Raw genomic sequence first — 16802 nt, 5'->3', positions numbered from 1 at the left:
TGCCATTTTCTTGGGCCGCTCTCGTGGCACATGGAGGCTCCCAGGCTAGGGGTCGAATCGGAGCTGTAGCCACCAGCCTACACCACAGCTCACGGCAACGCCGGATCGTTAACCCACTGAGCAAGGCCAGGGATCAACCCCGCAACCCCATGATTCCTAGTCGGATTCACTAACCACTGCGCCACGACAGGAACTCCTGTTTGTTTGCTTTTTATAATAGACCTTTTTTTTGGAGTTTCTGTCGTAGCTCAGCAGAAATGAACCCAACTCATCCGTGAGGATGCGTGTTTGATCTCTGGCCTCACTCAATTATGGATCCACCGTTGCTGTGAACTGTGGTGTAGGTCACAGATGGGGCTCAGATCTGGCGTTGGCTGTGGCTGTGGTGTAGGCCAGCAGCTGTAGCTCCAGTTTGACTCCTAGCCTGACATATGCCTCAAGTGTGGCCCTAAAAAGACAAAAGGTCTTTTTTTCCTTTAACATATTTTCCTCCATTAGTTTTCTGGGGATATTAATTGTGTTTCTTTCGACATCTCCTGTTTTCTCTGTTAACCAATATAAAATAAGTCATAAATCAAATGAAATTATGCTACAGCAGGTGAAGATTGTTTAGAAGTTATAAACTCAACTTTTGGAGTTTTTGTGTGTTACTAGTTGTATGAGTGTGTAAATTATATAACCATTCTAAGCCTCTGTTTTTGGGATTTAATGATAAAATCTTGTTCTCAAACTTGATCATAGCTCTTCTCCGCTCGCCAGCACATTCAGTCTTCATTCATTCATTTATTCACTCATCCATTTCTGTATTAAGGAGTTCCTACCATGCGCCAGCCACAGAGCAAAACAAAGTCTTTGCCCTTCGTGAGGCTTACATCCTATTGGGGGCATAGATGGTCTGCGACTGCAGGGGAAATGTGTGTCCTCCTCTTTGAATACCTTGCCTCACCTCCCTGAGACCCAGGCTCCTCCAGGAGGTCAGGCAGGGAGAAAGGACATTAAATATAATAGTCTCTCTGCCTTACCAGATGAGATTACAGTCCTTTTCATTGTTGACTCTAACGGCTGTCCTGAATTTCCCTCTGTGAGCTCAGGGAGAATGAGTGACGGCTCCCTGCTAACAAGGGCCCCACCCTGTGAAAGTCCTCCAGGTACTGGTAGTCTCCTGCAGGAGGAAGCCACGACTTGCAGAGGACCTCTAGGAAGACGGACACCAACAGCCCTTCCGGTGTGTGCTCTTCTTTGCCTGCCCTGGTGCAGCCATCCCAGCAAGACCGATCCCCAGTCTCTTCTCTGTCCCTCGTACTGGAGGGACCAGAAACCCACGTGGAATCAGTGCCATACTGGCCCTCTCTGCTTTTGAGGGTCCCTAGAGGAAGGAAGGCTTGGAGAGAAGAGAGAATAATCTCCATGAAAACTACAGGCCCCCAGGGACCAACAACTTTATTTCTCAGGCCTTTTCTTATTCGCAGGGGTGGCCTCAGGGAGAAACCTGCTGAGACACACAGGATAAATCCTGCTGTCTACCTGCTGCCTCCTCTACCAGTACCTTGTTCTCTGGATGAGCATTAACCTGAGACAGACCCTCCCACTCTGCACACGCCCTAGGTCCAGCCGTGCCTCTTCTCCAAAATGTTTTGTCTCAAACCTTTCCGCTTTTGCTCCTTCCAAGTCCCTGACCAATCAGCCAAACCATCCACTGCCTCTCAGGGCTGGTGTGTATCTGTACCCCATGCCCTTTCTGCCTCTCTGTCCAGTGAACATCAGGAGTGCTGCTCACAGCTCTACTCACTGGAGATAGTTAGTTCCCTTTGCTGCGCTCCTCAGGACCGTCCTTAGAGGATGCCTCGTGACAGCAGCTGAAGCCAATCCACCCGCAGACAAGGGCTGTGTTCTCCCCTCTCAGCTGATCATGGAGAACCACGTCCAGCACCAAACGAGGAGCTGAGGAGGAGGCATCAGGGCACTGGGCTGGCCGCTCAGTAATTTACTCGTGCCCTTTGGTCCTACTCGGGCTGCTTCCAAACGGGCCATTTCCACTGTATGATAGGTTGCCACTGTGCCTGCCCAATCCTGGGACTCAGTAGACTCTCCCCCGTGTTCATTTGGGGCAACTCTAACTGCATGAGTCGCGTGACGTACCCGGGGCAGGTGCTCCGTCTTTCCTAGAGCTGCTGGCACCCCTAGAGCTGCTGTTCAAACAGCAAGTGGTTTCCTTCATGGAAAGCAGGCCTGACTGCAGAACCCTGGGAATCTGCATTGCACCTCTCCTCCTGGCCTTGCCAGAGACATCACACAGCATCCTTGCCTAGCCGTGGATACCTCAGGCTGGGTCAGATATGCCAGTGGTTTCTCCATGGGCAGCATTCTTCGGTTTATTACCTTGGCCCGGGAGTAGGGGGTGCGACTTCAGGCTCCCACTTGCCCTTCCCTCTGTAAGGACTCTGAGAACATCACGAAGGTTACCACCTGCTTTTTCAGGCTTTTAAAGCAATTAACAAAAGCCAGGCCGTCCGTACAATCACTGCGGCCCCCTTTGTTGTTCATTTGCCACCACCACTGCAGAAGCCATCGCTTCACTGCTGCATCTGCTCCAGCTCCATAGCTGGGTCCTTATCACCATCTTATCAGTGAGTGACCAGTTCCAGAATCCCAGACTGTGTGTCTTCTAATCTCTAGGCCAGGCTCAGTGTCAGTATCTCAGCCAGTGTTTCCTCCAGAAATCAGAGCCTGAGACGTGAGGTAATTGAGGTGGAGCAAGGGGGCAGCTAGTGCAAGTGTCTAATTATGGGACCTTCTAAAGAACCATCTGAAACACATCACAGAGGTGTCTCCCCAGGCACTGAGGCAGGAGCTTGTGTCCGTGGGTATCCCATTCTTCCAGGTACACGTGTAAATGCCGCACTCTGGCGTCTGAGGTGTCCAGGGTGGGGAGCAGAAGACGCCTAGAGCAGCCACGGCAAGTGCTGGCTCAGAGGTGGTTGCCGCAGCAAAAGGAAAAAGTGGGGAAAATCCCACTGGACACTCTGCACAAGCACAGGTGATCCTACAGGACACCGGAAATTGTTCCCATGCGTGTTTGAGAGAAAAAGTCTTGACTAACCAGCACAAATACCCAATTTTATTTGCTACTTGTTTTACCGTTGTAAGAAGAATCATGGTTTTGCTAGTACCAAACTTCTTAGTCTGTCAGCAATTCTGTTCATATCTTTCTAATACTGTTTAACTGATCGGAGTTGATCTTTTCCCAAAATAAATTCTTAGTAAGCCTTGGACGTACTCACATTTTAATCCAAGTGATTTTTTTTTTAAAACTCAAATCCACATTTAACTTTATTACTAACTTCTTTCATACTCATCTCCAAATGTAACTGCCTTTTTTGGTGGTGTTTTTAACTCATTACTAGATGTTTTGGAACTCTGGTTCCTCAGAACCATTTTACTAATACTTCTATCAGTGTTTCCTTTTTTAGTAAGATTTGAAACTCTAATTTTAACTAAACTATTCTTAGTGAAATACAAAGTAGTTATTCCTTATCTTGAACTCTATAGAGTTTTTAGGTGAAACATAGTTTTTTAATATTTAAAAAAAGTCCTTAAAATATTTCTTGTGAACTGTGGAATCTTTTTCATACACTTGTATGATTTTAAAATAGATGTTTGGAGTTTCTGTCATGGCTCAGTGGGTTAAGAACCCAACTCTTATCCACTAGGATTCGGGGTCAATCCCTGGCCTCACTCAGTGGATTAAGGATGTTGCCACGAGCTGCACAATAGGTCACAGACAGCTGGGATTTGGTCTGTCTGTGGCGTAGGCCCGAGCTGCAGCTCTAATTTGACCCCTAGCCTGGGGTCTTCCATATGCTGCAGGTGTGGCTATAAAATGAAAAAAAAATAAAATGCTTAATTTATTAATATAAAACATGAGAGCTACACAAGGGCTAAAGATAACATTTTTTGCTGTCATCTATATAAGGTCCTTGCAAACATAATTATGAAGTTGAAAAAAAGCAGGTTGTCAGTTGCCTTTCCCAATATCCTTTGTAGAGGGCAGCAGAGAGCTTAGATTTTTTTTTCTCTTTCTAATTTCCAATTGCTTGTTATTGTTCCAAAAATTTTTAAAAAACAATATCTAAATCCAAAAAAAGTAATGATTATTCTTCAGCTCTAATTTACTTCTAAATTCCGGAATTCTAATTATCACATTAAAAGGAGAAAAAACTAAGTAATTCTTTTTTCTATAGAGAAGGGAAACTTACCTTTCTCTTTACCTTACTCATATTTTAGGAAAGAAAACATTGAAAGCTCCATATGAACAGAAGAATATAGGCTATAACTAAACCCGGTTTTTGGAAACCAATAATTTTACCAAAAACTTGATGCAAACTTCTAACAAAGCTGCTTTTTTATTCTTTAATGGCCACACCTGTGACATACGGAAGTTCCCTGGCTAAGGGTCAAATCAGAGCTACAGCTGAAGCCTACACCACAGCCAAAGCAACTAATAGGATCAAGAGACCTACGTGGTGTGGACTGAGCACTAAGCCTTACAAACCTGTGCTGAAGCTGCTCCATTGGCCGTCTCATGCGGAAGGGATGTTGCAACAGCACCTGAGCGAGCAGACCGGAGTCACACCTGTCCAGGTGATGAACATGCAGCTTCTTCAACTTTCTGAGCCCTGATTTCTTCCATCTGTAAAACAAAGGTACTGATACATACTTGATACAGTTAGCTGAACAACATGCATAAAGCTCCCATCACAGAATAAGCTCTCACAGTTCCCTTTGTCACCACTCTCCAGTTTCCTCCTAAGAAAACTGGGGAGGATGAGTCAATGATCACAAAGGGCCTTTTCAGCCTTGAGATTTTATGGCGCATGTTAGAGTCAAGATTCTCTCAGAGTGCTAACTGAACATCCCATGTTCATTGTTGCTTTTACAAATAATGTCTACAGTTGTCTATATTTAGGCCACAAACCTGAACACCTAAAATGAAACTAAGGTTTTAGGTTTGGTGAGCTAGGATTTTTGTTCTGGGACTGTAGCCACTAGATCCTCCTTGGCTCCTGTAGGCTTTCTGCTTTTACTTGTAAGATTTCTACCTGTGCCCCTTGGATCCTTAATGAAGTAAAAGTGAAAGGTACCCTTTCTCCTCCTGGCCTTGGCCTTACCTGTATCAGAACTAAATAGAAAAACACAGTTTGAGAGACCCATGAGAACACCCTAGCAACTTCTTACCTAACTGCTGCTCTGCCTCAGTCCTTTATTCCCTATGAAACTAAGTAGCGGTAAAGTATTGGCCTTACTCGCAACTATTTTTTCACTGTTGAAACTAACTGAACCAGACTTCTGGCTTCTTGTAAGCTCTAGGGCTCAGGCAGATCAATGTTCTTACCTGTTAAATTAGGGCACTAGATTCCGTGATGTCTAAGGTACTTCCACTTTAATGCTATATTAAATAGCATTAAATAGAATAGAACTGTCTACAAGAAACAGCCACTCTTAAGGCTAGCTGCACCACACGTTTGCCCAGGTGTGACCTGGTAATGAAGAGATGAAGTATAATCACCATTACTTTTTCAGAAATTTCTCTTTAACTTTTTTCTTCCATTATAGCCGGTGTACAGTGTTCTGTCAGTTTTCTACTGTACAGCATGGTGACCCAGTTACACATACACGTATAGATTCTTTTTTCTCACATTATCATGCTCCATCGTAAGTGACGAGATATAGTTCCCAGTGCCAGGAGCAGGATCTCATTGCTTATCCATTCCAAAGGCAATAGTTTGCATCTATTAACCCCAAATTCCTAGTCCATCCCACTCCCTCCCCCTCCCCCTCGGCAACCACAAGTCTGTTCTCCATGTCCATGATTTTCTTTTCTGTGGAAAGGCTCATTGTGCCATTTATTAGATTTCACATATCATATGGTATCATATCATATAGTATTTGTCTTTCTGACTTAATATGGGAGTCTCTAGTTCCATCCATGCTGCTGCAAATGGCATTATTTTGTTCTTTTTCATGGCTGAGTAGTATTCCATTGTGTATATATACCACATCTTCCTAACCCATACATCTGTCAGTGGACCCTTAGGGTTGTTTCCATGTCTTGGCTATTGTGATTTTCAAAAATTGCAAAATAGAAAGTCAAATTATTAATATCATCCTGAATGCATCCTAAACACTGGTGTTTATAGAAGGATAGCGTTGGTCCTTCCTGCAAGAAGTAACACTGTGCTGCAAACTTCAGTAAATTGTTTTTTATACATTATTTGTCCTCATAGTCTCTGACCACTATTATTCTGTAGTATTTACTCTTCAACCTGTATATATATTTTTTTATATATTCAACCTGTATATATATTCAACCTGTATATATATATTTTTAGGGAAGAAATCATCTTTTATGTATTTCTTATTAAAAAAATCTCTTACACAGGTATCACGTTTTTTACGTATATAGAAAAATATCTATATTCTCTAAGTGTAAGAAACACTGAACTTTAAAATTCGAGGTAGTTCAATTATACTGCTGCCCATAGCCCCGCAGAAGACTTACTTTAGGAAGAGAGGGAACTGAAGCCTGCCTACTGTGCTTACTCTGTTGGTCTTGAGAAGAACGGTGAGAACCAGTTTGTAAAGGTTTGGATAATCTTACAATTGCGAAAATGTTTGCACTTAAGTAAGATAAAAGCAAGGTCCCTGGATAATTAGGCTTTTCTTTAGTGTATACGTTATTTAACTCTGACTTACGATTTTCTTAAAGTTGTCAAGGTGTCCGTACTAAACTACTCTCTAGGTACTCAGGTTTTATAGAAAAAGGATCCCTGTCTGCAACTAAGTCCTAAGGAGGGCAAGCAACCTCGATAAGCAATCGGCTGGTCTCTGGAAAGGCTTTTTGCATCAGGAAAAGCCTCCCATTAACCCAGTTTCCCTTCCCCTCTGGGCTCACCCTGCAAATTCCAAACCCTTGGATTCAGAGCTTTCTCTCTCTCTCGCCGCGAGCCAGCCAGAGGCCTAGGTGTGCCGGGCTGTCAGTTAGCAGTCACGTGGCCTCAGGTGCCGCCCCCGGAGCCGGCGCCCGGCCCCGCCCACGGAGCCTGGAGGGCTGCGGGCTCCTCGGCCGCCGGCAGAAGCCGCGCCGCCGGGGAGGCGGGCAAATGGCTGCCCGGGACGGCTGAGCGCCCACGGGAGCGGGGGGCGTCCTGCAGGGCCGACTCGGAGGGCTCAGTCCGAGGGCTACCGGGGACGGGAAGCATGGTGGCGCATGACGAGGTCGGGGGTCTCCTGCCTATTAAGAGGACTATACGAGTCCTGGATGTTAACAGTCAGTCCTTCCGGGAGCAAGAGGTAAGGCTGCAGAGCAAAGCCGAAGGAGTGCCCTCTAGGTCCCCGGGACCGGGACGGCTTTGACCCGCTGTGACAGTAGAGTTTTAAACGTAACCTTGGATCGTACCGAATATTGCAGTGTATGACCTCGATTTACAGGCGGGTTTGAAATGTGTTTCGGGACTGTGGTACAGATAAATTTATACATAGCATAGCTTGAGTGTACACAAACTTTTACACAGAGGAAAGATTTTAAATATATATGCTGTTCAATTTGGTTACATTTCTGTTGCTTATTACAGCTGTTTACTTGGGTTGCGGGGGTGGGTTGTTTGCTTGAGCTGCATTTATGTGTATTACCTGTTAAGTCTTAGGAGCTGCCTTGTGGAGTAAGAGGAAAATAAGAAACCCTCCCTTGCAAGTGCATGCTAGCGAACAAAAAGCCCTCTGACCTGGTGTTCACTTTTAATTTTCTTTCCACATCTAATAAATTCCTCATGTGAGACTTTTGTTCTTCAGAAAGAAAACCACGCTAAAGTATTTAAGCCAGTGAATCATTATTCAGACGCGCCTGCCTTCCTTCAAGTACCTGAAGCCATTATACTTTTTTAAAGTCTTTCTGAACCTTTACCAAAATAAGTGGCATTTATGCCATTTTATTTACTTCTGATTGTCGATGCAGGGCTCTCTGGGCGTTGTTTCTGCGGTGCACCACAGTACATGTCGGTGGTGTTCACTGTCTTGGTGCTTGGCAAGGGCAGTGTATCCTCCGTCTTGGTAGAGCCCTGTGTCGGGCACACACCTTTTGGTCGTTAAACTAGCTGCCATCTTTAGAAGGTAGGCTTTCATTTGGTGTGATTTGGCTTGGGTTTTGTTTTTGTGTTCGTTTGGCCTTGGCTTTTGTGTATGTGTTCCACTTTTCTCAGAAGTGGTCATGGGTGTAAATACTAAAACAGATCATTTTCTGGACCATCAAGAATTAGTCTTTTTGTTTGGTATCAGACACTGGCCATGCTTCTGGCATACCTTTATTCCAAAGATTAAAAACACTAGGAGTGTTCCCGGGTTTTTAGCAACACAGCCTTAAATAAGCAATTAAATTTGACTTTTTCTTTTTTTGACAACATTAGGAGAAAAAAACCTTTTTTACAAAAAACCTGGGTTCTCAACAGAATTTTTCCAAGATCTTTTAAGTATGAAATCTGACTGCAACTAGATTAGTAAAATAAATAGATTGATTAAAATTTTGGTCTCAAGGCAGATTCCCTGTAACAATGCATGTGATTGCCTACTAGTTTAAACTAGATAGGCTGGTTAAAAGCTAACCTAAATAAACAACATGAATTTATATTAGAGGGTGTTGGGGTTTTTTCCCCTGTCTAAGTGAACCTTAGCCCTGGTGAAAGGTTGCCTTCAGTAGAAAGTTCCTTGAGCATGTAAACTTGTTGGTATTCTTTATCTCTTCCCGTCGATTTTCAGATTCTCTTTTGAGGGGCGTAGTTTCAGTTATCTGTGCTCATTCTTAAAGCTTCTTGTAGTCACCATGATGCTGTTTACGGTCTCCAAAACAAAACCCCATGTCCACCTTATTTGGGGGTGACGAAAATGTAGAAGGCCCCTTACCCCCCTTCATCACCTCCAGACCCTGTCCCTGCCCTGTGTCTGCTGAAGGGCAGGTGCAGGTGGACCCCACTCCTCGAAACACTTGGTCTTCAAAATATGTTTAGGTTCTTAATTCCCAAACCAAGATAACTAATGGCTCATCTAGACCCACCTCTAAAGAAAAACTGCTTCTGGTTGTAGCTAGCGTGCGCCAAATTCTAATCTATTGAAAGACAAATTTTTGTCCCCGTCTTACAGGTGGCCCATGAATGCCTAGTTCATATCACTTTTCCACAAATGTTGGCCATATGATATTTTTTTCAAATAACGCAATTATCCTGAAGTTAGTTAGCCACGTCCGGAATCATGCCTTCACATTTCCGTCGCACTTGCCATTTCATCATTAACATTCTTCATATCTTGACATATACATACTAAAAGTTTGTGCTGTGTCTGCCAGACATTCTTCACACACAGGGACGGTCCTTTCCCATCCGAAAGCCTGTGTGAGGAGGACTCCAGAGGTGGCCTCCCCGCCCGGCCTGTGGGTCCCCGACTCAGCACTCCCTGGCCTTGCCCGAGCCGCCGGCCTCCTCCCCGTCCTCCTCCTCCCCCCAGACGGCAGGAGATGAGCTGACACCCTTTGTGAAGAAGTGAGATTATAGGTGGGCTCCCAAGGCCTGTGAAACAGACTTCACACCGAACACTGCTTAGCATAATACCCTGCCACCCTGAAGAGACGAAAATCCACATTTCAGAGTGTCCGTTTCAGAAAGATGCTTCAGATGTATTTACATTTAGTTATATCACAATTTTGAGTTACCAGGAAATGAGTAGTTGTAGTGATCCTACAAATAAGAATTTTGGATCATTACTTTGAATTTATGGGCTAAAATGGATTTCAACCCTTCCTTCCCTTCCAGCTAAATTAATTTTTCCTTTGAAAGTCACTGGGAAGAGCACCTTTTTAAAGATGTTCAAATTGAAATATGTTAGGGCTTCCTCAGAAGTCAAGCTGGTCACGCTCCAAACAAGGAAGAGGAATTAACCGCTCTCTCCAGACGGTGGAACAGAACTGACAGCTGCTTTCTCTCTGGCTGACGTGGGCATATCTCACTTTGTGGGGTGATTCTGTCTCCATCCAAGCGGAAGCATTTTCCTCCCGTCCTTACTAAATGGAAAGGAATGCCTCGCGCTGCCCGGGCACGCGCGCCTTGGGTCTGGCAGGCGGGCCTGCGGAGGGAGGCCTGCACACTCGCGTTTTACCCGCGTCTCCAAGGTCGCTGGTTCGGTTCCCGGAACACGTGCGCGTTAGTGGCTTTATTCAGAGCTTTACTTTGGAGGCCGACTCCGGCGGGGGAGGGTCGGTCCACACCACCCCTCGCAGACCTCGGGGCCTGGCTGGACCCTGTCGGGTCTGGGAGGTCTCCTCACCTGGGCGGGTCGCACGCCCTCCTCCCGTGGCCTGTGGCCTGTACCTTGAGGCGCTGCCATCCGTCTGGCTGCTTCTTTGAATAGCCAAAGCATTTACGTTTCTTTGCAGAGGATTTCAGCGCTGCCTCTTTACCCCTCAGTCACTCTAAGGGGGTTACTTTCACTCGTCTCTTTTCTATGACTTTGGTCATCTCAAAGAATTTTTAGAAAAAAGTTTTTTTCATCTGCCATTTTTAAGTGGTACTTTGTAAGTGGTGATTTTAATGTAATTTTTTGTTATATTTCCTTCTGCATTCTCATTAAAATCACGTTGTCCAGTATGCCACAGTTGTCAGAGGCACCCAGTACGAACACATACTAACACCTCAGAGACTTTCTGAAGGAGAGGCCTGCTTTGGGCTCGGCCTTCTTTCTCTCTGTAGCTGTGTGAGTCACCGAACAGTGTGCCTCCGTTTTCCTGGCGGTCAAGGGAGAGGACTGCAGCTGGTGAAGTTTGAGATCCTTGAATGATAAGTGATGTGTTTACTACGCTAGTATTATTTTAAGAGCAATGCGTGTGGAATAGTGACTGTCTTCTGAATTTGTGTCTATTTTTCCTTGAAGTTAATTCATTAAATGTAAGAGAGATGATCTAATTATTTATAAATCCCAACATTTACTTAATAAGTAGAAATATTCCTAAGAAAGAATGTTAGTAATAACTGAAACTATATGTTCCAAGAACCGTTCGGAGCCCTTTGACCATATTTCATCTTCATAACACCTTTGTAAGAGAGGTTCAGCTAATTAGCCCCGTTTTACAGATGAGAAAACAGGAGACCCGGGGTGTTCCCCATCGAGAGCCCCAGCCACGATCTGGTCCCGGTCCGTCTGATTCCAGAGGCCGAGTGGCCTCTTGACCAGGTGCTGCCTGTGCTCGAGTGCCTCCCATCACAGAGACCTCCCTGCCTTTAGAGCAGACCCGTTCCCGTGTCAGACACATCCATTTAAAAGCTCTTCGCTGACTCCCAAGTATTTGGGTGACATGATAGGATGTTTGGCACTTGCTTTAAAATATTTCAGTAGGGGCAGAGATGAAAGAAAGTGTTATACCCAAAATAGCTGAGGCTGAGTGATAAGTACGTGAGATTCATTGTGCTGTATTTGAAATTTTTCATAATAATAAGCTGGGCTTTCTTAAGTTTCTATAGTAAACTAAAAACTCCTATAGAATTTTAAAACTTAATTTGCTTTAATTTTGGTTTTTCTTCTGTTTAATGACAGTATTTGTTACATTCTCAGAGTGATGTTTAGATACTTGACTGGCCTTTCTTATGCCACTTATTTTTTAATAAATCCCTGTTACTCATTAATGTTCTTCGTATGTCAGCACTGAAAAACAACATGCATTTTCAGAGTTCAGTGAGTCTGTATTTTATACTGTACAAATATCTGGTTTTTGAGAGGGCTTAACTTTGTCCAAACTTATTTGAAATCATTACACCTAAACACACATTTGGTACCATTTGTTTTTGTTTTCACAGGAGCCAAGCAATAAAAGAGTTCGACCTCTAGCCCGGGTCACATCCTTGGCAAATTTAATCTCTCCTGTAAGAAATGGAGCCGTCAGGCGCTTTGGCCAAACAATACAGGTAAGAAGGGAAAGGCCAGGGCTGAGTAATTAGTGAGGAGGTGTTTATACATAGAAGCCTAGAGCTCGGTCTTCTGTGCAAGGTACAAACAGGTCTGTCCTGTTGTGTTTAAACGTCGAGGGGTGTGGGGATGTGCTGGTAAGAATATTGTCACCAGAACGGTTATTTATACTGTCTCATCATATTAGTTTGCATCTTATATCAAAACACAATCTTGAATAGTTTTTATTCCCAGAAAGTAATTTTGGTTGATAAATATTTTGGAATACTAGATTGAAGCCTGGATAAAGGATTGTTTCCAGCATTAAAAAATCCTCAGGACCTTTTTTTTTCAATTTGTCTAACTTTTTTAAGAAAAAAAAGGAAATAATTCCTGTATCTGCCAAATCTTTTTTCTTGGTCACCTCTTTCTCTTTTTCCTTTTCAGTCATTTACCCTTCGTGGTGACAGCAGATCCCCAGCTTCTGCCCAGAAGTTGTCGAGCAGATCCACAGTGCCCACGCCTGCCAAAAGGCGAAGCAGTGCTCTGTGGTCCGAGATGTTAGACGTGGGCATGAAGGCGTCCTTAACGACCAGAGAAATCAAGCGGCAGGAGGTGCGCTGCCCTCCCTAGCAAGACCGCTCACGGGCTTGAGCGAAACAAAAACTAGTCCTTGGGTTTGAAACATATTTTGCCGGACAAGTTGCAGACCTAATGCCTGTGGCAAGATAAACGTGGGGTTTTGTGCTCGAGTGGTCATTCGTGACCCGGTGGAGCAGCTCCTGTGATGGGTGGGGGTCACGGCATGTGCCAACCCCAATGGGGTTCAGTGATAGAACTCACAGCATCCTCTCACTCGAGATTGCGTGCCGAAGTCCAGTGCTAGACGGAGCCACTTTAAAAAGCACTGTTCAGAATGTTCGTTAAATAATGGTAAATATCAATCGTATACGGTTTTCCTTTCTCACGGGAACGACTGTTAATGTTTGCTGGGGTTTTTTTCCCCTTAGGCAATATATGAAATGTCCCGAGGTGAACAGGATTTAATTGAGGATCTCAAGCTTGCAAGAAAGGCAAGTATATAACTTTTATCATGTGCCGTGGCTTATAAGAATTGCATTTCACAAAATCTCAAGGATGATTTTCTTACCTTTAGACGTTGAAAAGTAGAAAATACCTACTGTCGAATACTTTTTGTAGAGGACGTTTATTAGACAAATGTGAATATTTGTAAGAGAGTCCATCCTGAGATTAACTTAGACCTTAATTTCGTTTACGTGTAGAACAGAATCCATGCTGCTTTGACGAAGTCAGTCGTGCTTGCTTCACGTAGACCCCTCTGGTCGTGTTTTGCTTGCCCCATCTCTGTGTGACACCTGTCTCCTCTCTGATAGGCCTACCACGACCCCATGTTAAAGCTGTCTATTATGTCCGAGGAGGAGCTCACACATATATTTGGTGATCTGGATGCTTACATACCTCTGCACGAAGGTGAGAAATGCCGCCAGAGCTGCGTTACCCACTGAATAGGAGTAGCACAAGTGATTTTAAATCCAAACTTCTCATTTAGTGCTGATTTTTAAAAATTTTTACATTTTATTGGAGTATAATTGATTTACAATCTTAGTCTCATGTGTCCCACATAGTAACTCATACTTTTATAGATTATACTCCATTTAAAGTTATTATAAAATGCTGGCTGCATTCCTTGTGCTGTACACTCTGTCCTGTAGCTTGTTTATATTATACACAGTCGTTTGTACCTCTTAATCCTCTAGCCTATCTTGCCCTCCCTGAACTACTTTTTAGGTAAACGTATTATTGATATTTTTGGTTTTTACCCTTCAGATTTGTTGGCAAGAATAGGAGAAGCAACCAAGCCTGGTGGGACAGTGGAGCAAATTGGTCACATTCTTGTAAGCTGGGTATGTAGCAAGTTGTCTGCTTCTGAGAGGTTCATACAGATGCGCCGTACCTGTCGTTTGTTTTTGTTTTTGCTTTTTAGGGCCGCACCTGCGGCACACGGAGGGTCCCAGGCTAGGGGTCCATTCGGAGCTACAGCTGCCGGCCTACACCACAGCCACAGCAACACCTGATCCGAGCCACATCTGCGACCTACACCACAGCTCATGGCAACGCTGGATCCTTAACCCACGGAGCGAGGCCAGGGATCGAACCTGCAACTTCACGGTTCCTGGTTGGAGTCGTTTCTGCTGCGCCACAACGGGACCTCTCATACATGTCATTTGTGACGAATATCACATTGATTTCATTCAGTAACTGGATTCTAAAGTGAGATAAATAAGGCATTAAAACTGAACACATTTACATAGCTGTTATAGAAGTTATAGTCTCAGTTTAAAAAAATTCTTCACGAATGATGCTGTTTCATTTGTTTTAAGAATATGTTCCTCCTTGGACAGAATCACATACCGTTAATCACCTGTTTTCTTCTCTCAGTGAGTCTTGGAGCGTCTGCCAAGCTGCCGGGCATTGTTCTAGGAGGGATGGCTGGGGACTCGGGTGAAAGAGGGGCATTTATAGTGTGGCGAGGACAGTCAGTAAACAGGCAGTCTCAGGGCGGGAGAGGAAGGTGACAGAGGAGGCCCAGGTGTCCTGGGAACGCAGAGGACCAGCGTCTGGTGGAGCTTGGGGCACTAGGAGTCGTGAGGCTTTGGCTGGATTTAGCCAAGTGAGGGGAAGCGGAAAGGGCATCTGATGGCGGCCCAGAGGACTCTGCGGTTCCCCAGGACCTGCAGGAACATTCTCACAGCTGCTTAAAACTTCCAGGCATGCTCTGCGTTGTGTGGTTTGTGTCCAGTCTCACGAATGGACTAAATCGCAACGGGAACTGATGATCCTTTGTTCTCTTCCCCTTCAGCTGCCGGGCTTGAACGCCTACCGAGGCTACTGCAGTAACCAGCTGGCAGCCAAAGCACTCCTCGATCAAAAGAAGCAGGACCCCAGAGTCCAAGACTTCCTCCAGCGATGCCTGGAGTCCCCCTTCAGCCGGAAACTAGATCTGTGGAGCTTCCTGGACATCCCTCGAAGCCGCCTTGTCAAGTACCCTTTACTGCTGAAGGAGATTCTTAGACACACGCCCCAAGACCACCCCGACGTGCGGCTCCTGGAGGAGGCCGTAAGTGTCCAGGCAGTGGCTCTTCCGTCCTTCGCGTTGAGTGCCCGCTTGTCGTGTCTTAGCAAGGTGTGCAGGGACATTCTCATACCTCCTGCGTGTGGTTGAGGCAGCACAGCGGGTTCTGCGGTTATTGCCGGGTCCCGTGTGTTACTGCGCTGTGCGCTGGCCAAGAGGAGCACGGCTCGTGTTAGGCTTTCATCAAGCGCCTGGACGCTGATCTGGTCTCTTCCGTCACCTAGGTGTGTGGCTTTGGCAAATCACCCAGTTTGGCTGAGGCTGTAAAGTGAGGGACTGACGGAATTACCTGATTTCTAGGGTCCCTTCCCCCTTTAAAATTTTAGTGTGACATTTCGGTCCTGTGGGAAAACAGGATAAACTAACACCCTGAAAACGCTCCGTTGGTTTTTCTCGACACCTTTTAGATACTGATCATACAGGGAGTCCTCTCTGACATCAACCTGAAGAAGGGCGAGTCGGAGTGCCAGTATTACGTTGACAAGCTGGAGTACCTGGACGAAAGGCAGAAGGACCCCAGGATTGAAGCAAGCAAGGTCTTGCTTTGCCACGGGGAGCTGAAGAACAAGAGCGGACACGTGAGTGCCCTGCGCACGGACGGGACGTGAGCCGTCGCGAGGCGGGTCCGTAACGTGCACGGGAGGTTGCTGGATTTCAAGGCAGCAGCTTTGATGAAGCAAACCTCTGGTGTCTCATGACGGAATGACTTCAGTGTCTCAGTGGAGAATCCGTAATACGTTATTTTTTAGTTTTGAAGCATGTATCAACTCGTTTGGGTAGGGGTTCCTTTCTAAATAAGTTATTTTATAATGTTTAATACCGAGCAGCAGAGCCTTCAAAAAAAATTTTAAAGTGTTTTTTAGCACGCCTAGACAAATTTCTTCAGCAGATTGAATGAAAGAAAAGTTATTTTTAACATCTTAATTACAAAGGCATCTGCTTGAATGAACTACAGGCTCAGAAAGGTATTTTTACTTCATTAGGTGCTTTTCAGTAGCCCACTTTGCAAACTGAGGTTCTTTTTGGAAATAGTTGAAACCGGACATCTCCAGTTTCTACCGTGAGGCCTCGTTGTTCCATGAAAGCCTCCGTTTATGGGGACAGGCCAGACCCTCAACGCTTTTACCAGCTTCCATTCTTAAATTCTGGCCCTGTTAGAAGCCCGCGCCAGCCGGCCTGGTGTTTCCTGTCACGTTACCCTCGACAGGCAGCTCTTTGTGCTGCGCAGCGTTTGCTCAGCTGCTGCTGCGTCTAAAGTTACACACAGATGCCAGAGTGGCCTGTGGGCTGTGATGAGAACGCTCTCCGAGGCGACCGCGCACAGCGTGCCCATCACGTCTTTGTGAGGTCACTTGTCAGGCACATCGCAGTAAATCAATGCGAGGAAGTTGGTGCGATCAAGTCAGGTTACTCCAGCAGTGGCTTTCATCGCTTAAACTCACAAAGCTCCGTGCTTAGGAGGCGTTCGTTTCTCATTTCTCCAGAAACTTTACATTTTCCTGTTTCAAGACATCTTGGTTTTGACTCGGCCTGTGACTCGCGGCGAGCGTCCCTCCTACCAGGTTTACCGGCAGCCGATCCCGGTGGAGGAGCTGGTCTTGGAGGACCTGCAGGACGGGGACGTGAGGATGGGAGGGTCCTTTCGAGGGGCTTTCGGCACCTCCGATAAAGG

General features: G+C 45.4%; 1 protein-coding gene across 2 annotated transcripts in view; it reads left to right on the top strand.

The window, feature by feature from the left end:
- The window catches only part of NET1 (neuroepithelial cell transforming 1), a 47679-nt gene that overhangs the window by 28649 nt on the left and 2228 nt on the right, over nucleotides 1-16802 (top strand). Inside the window, exons 1-9 of one of the 2 annotated variants that reach the window (XM_047754747.1) lie at nucleotides 7099-7350; nucleotides 11889-11996; nucleotides 12424-12591; nucleotides 12987-13049; nucleotides 13371-13467; nucleotides 13825-13901; nucleotides 14858-15115; nucleotides 15538-15708; nucleotides 16615-16801. In XM_047754747.1, the coding sequence (XP_047610703.1) occupies nucleotides 7258-7350; nucleotides 11889-11996; nucleotides 12424-12591; nucleotides 12987-13049; nucleotides 13371-13467; nucleotides 13825-13901; nucleotides 14858-15115; nucleotides 15538-15708; nucleotides 16615-16801 (1222 nt within the window). In that variant the 5' untranslated portion in view covers nucleotides 7099-7257. Of the gene's footprint in view, nucleotides 1-7098; nucleotides 7351-11888; nucleotides 11997-12423; nucleotides 12592-12986; nucleotides 13050-13370; nucleotides 13468-13824; nucleotides 13902-14857; nucleotides 15116-15537; nucleotides 15709-16614; nucleotide 16802 lie in introns of those variants that run through there. The other variant, XM_047754746.1, reaches the window with a different exon arrangement.

Source organism: Phacochoerus africanus, chromosome 12 (assembly GCF_016906955.1).
Source record: "Phacochoerus africanus isolate WHEZ1 chromosome 12, ROS_Pafr_v1, whole genome shotgun sequence".
Taxonomy (NCBI): Eukaryota; Metazoa; Chordata; class Mammalia; order Artiodactyla; family Suidae; genus Phacochoerus; species Phacochoerus africanus.
The sequence above is the reverse complement of the archived record's forward strand: the minus strand, read 5'-3'. Positions and strand labels throughout refer to the sequence as shown.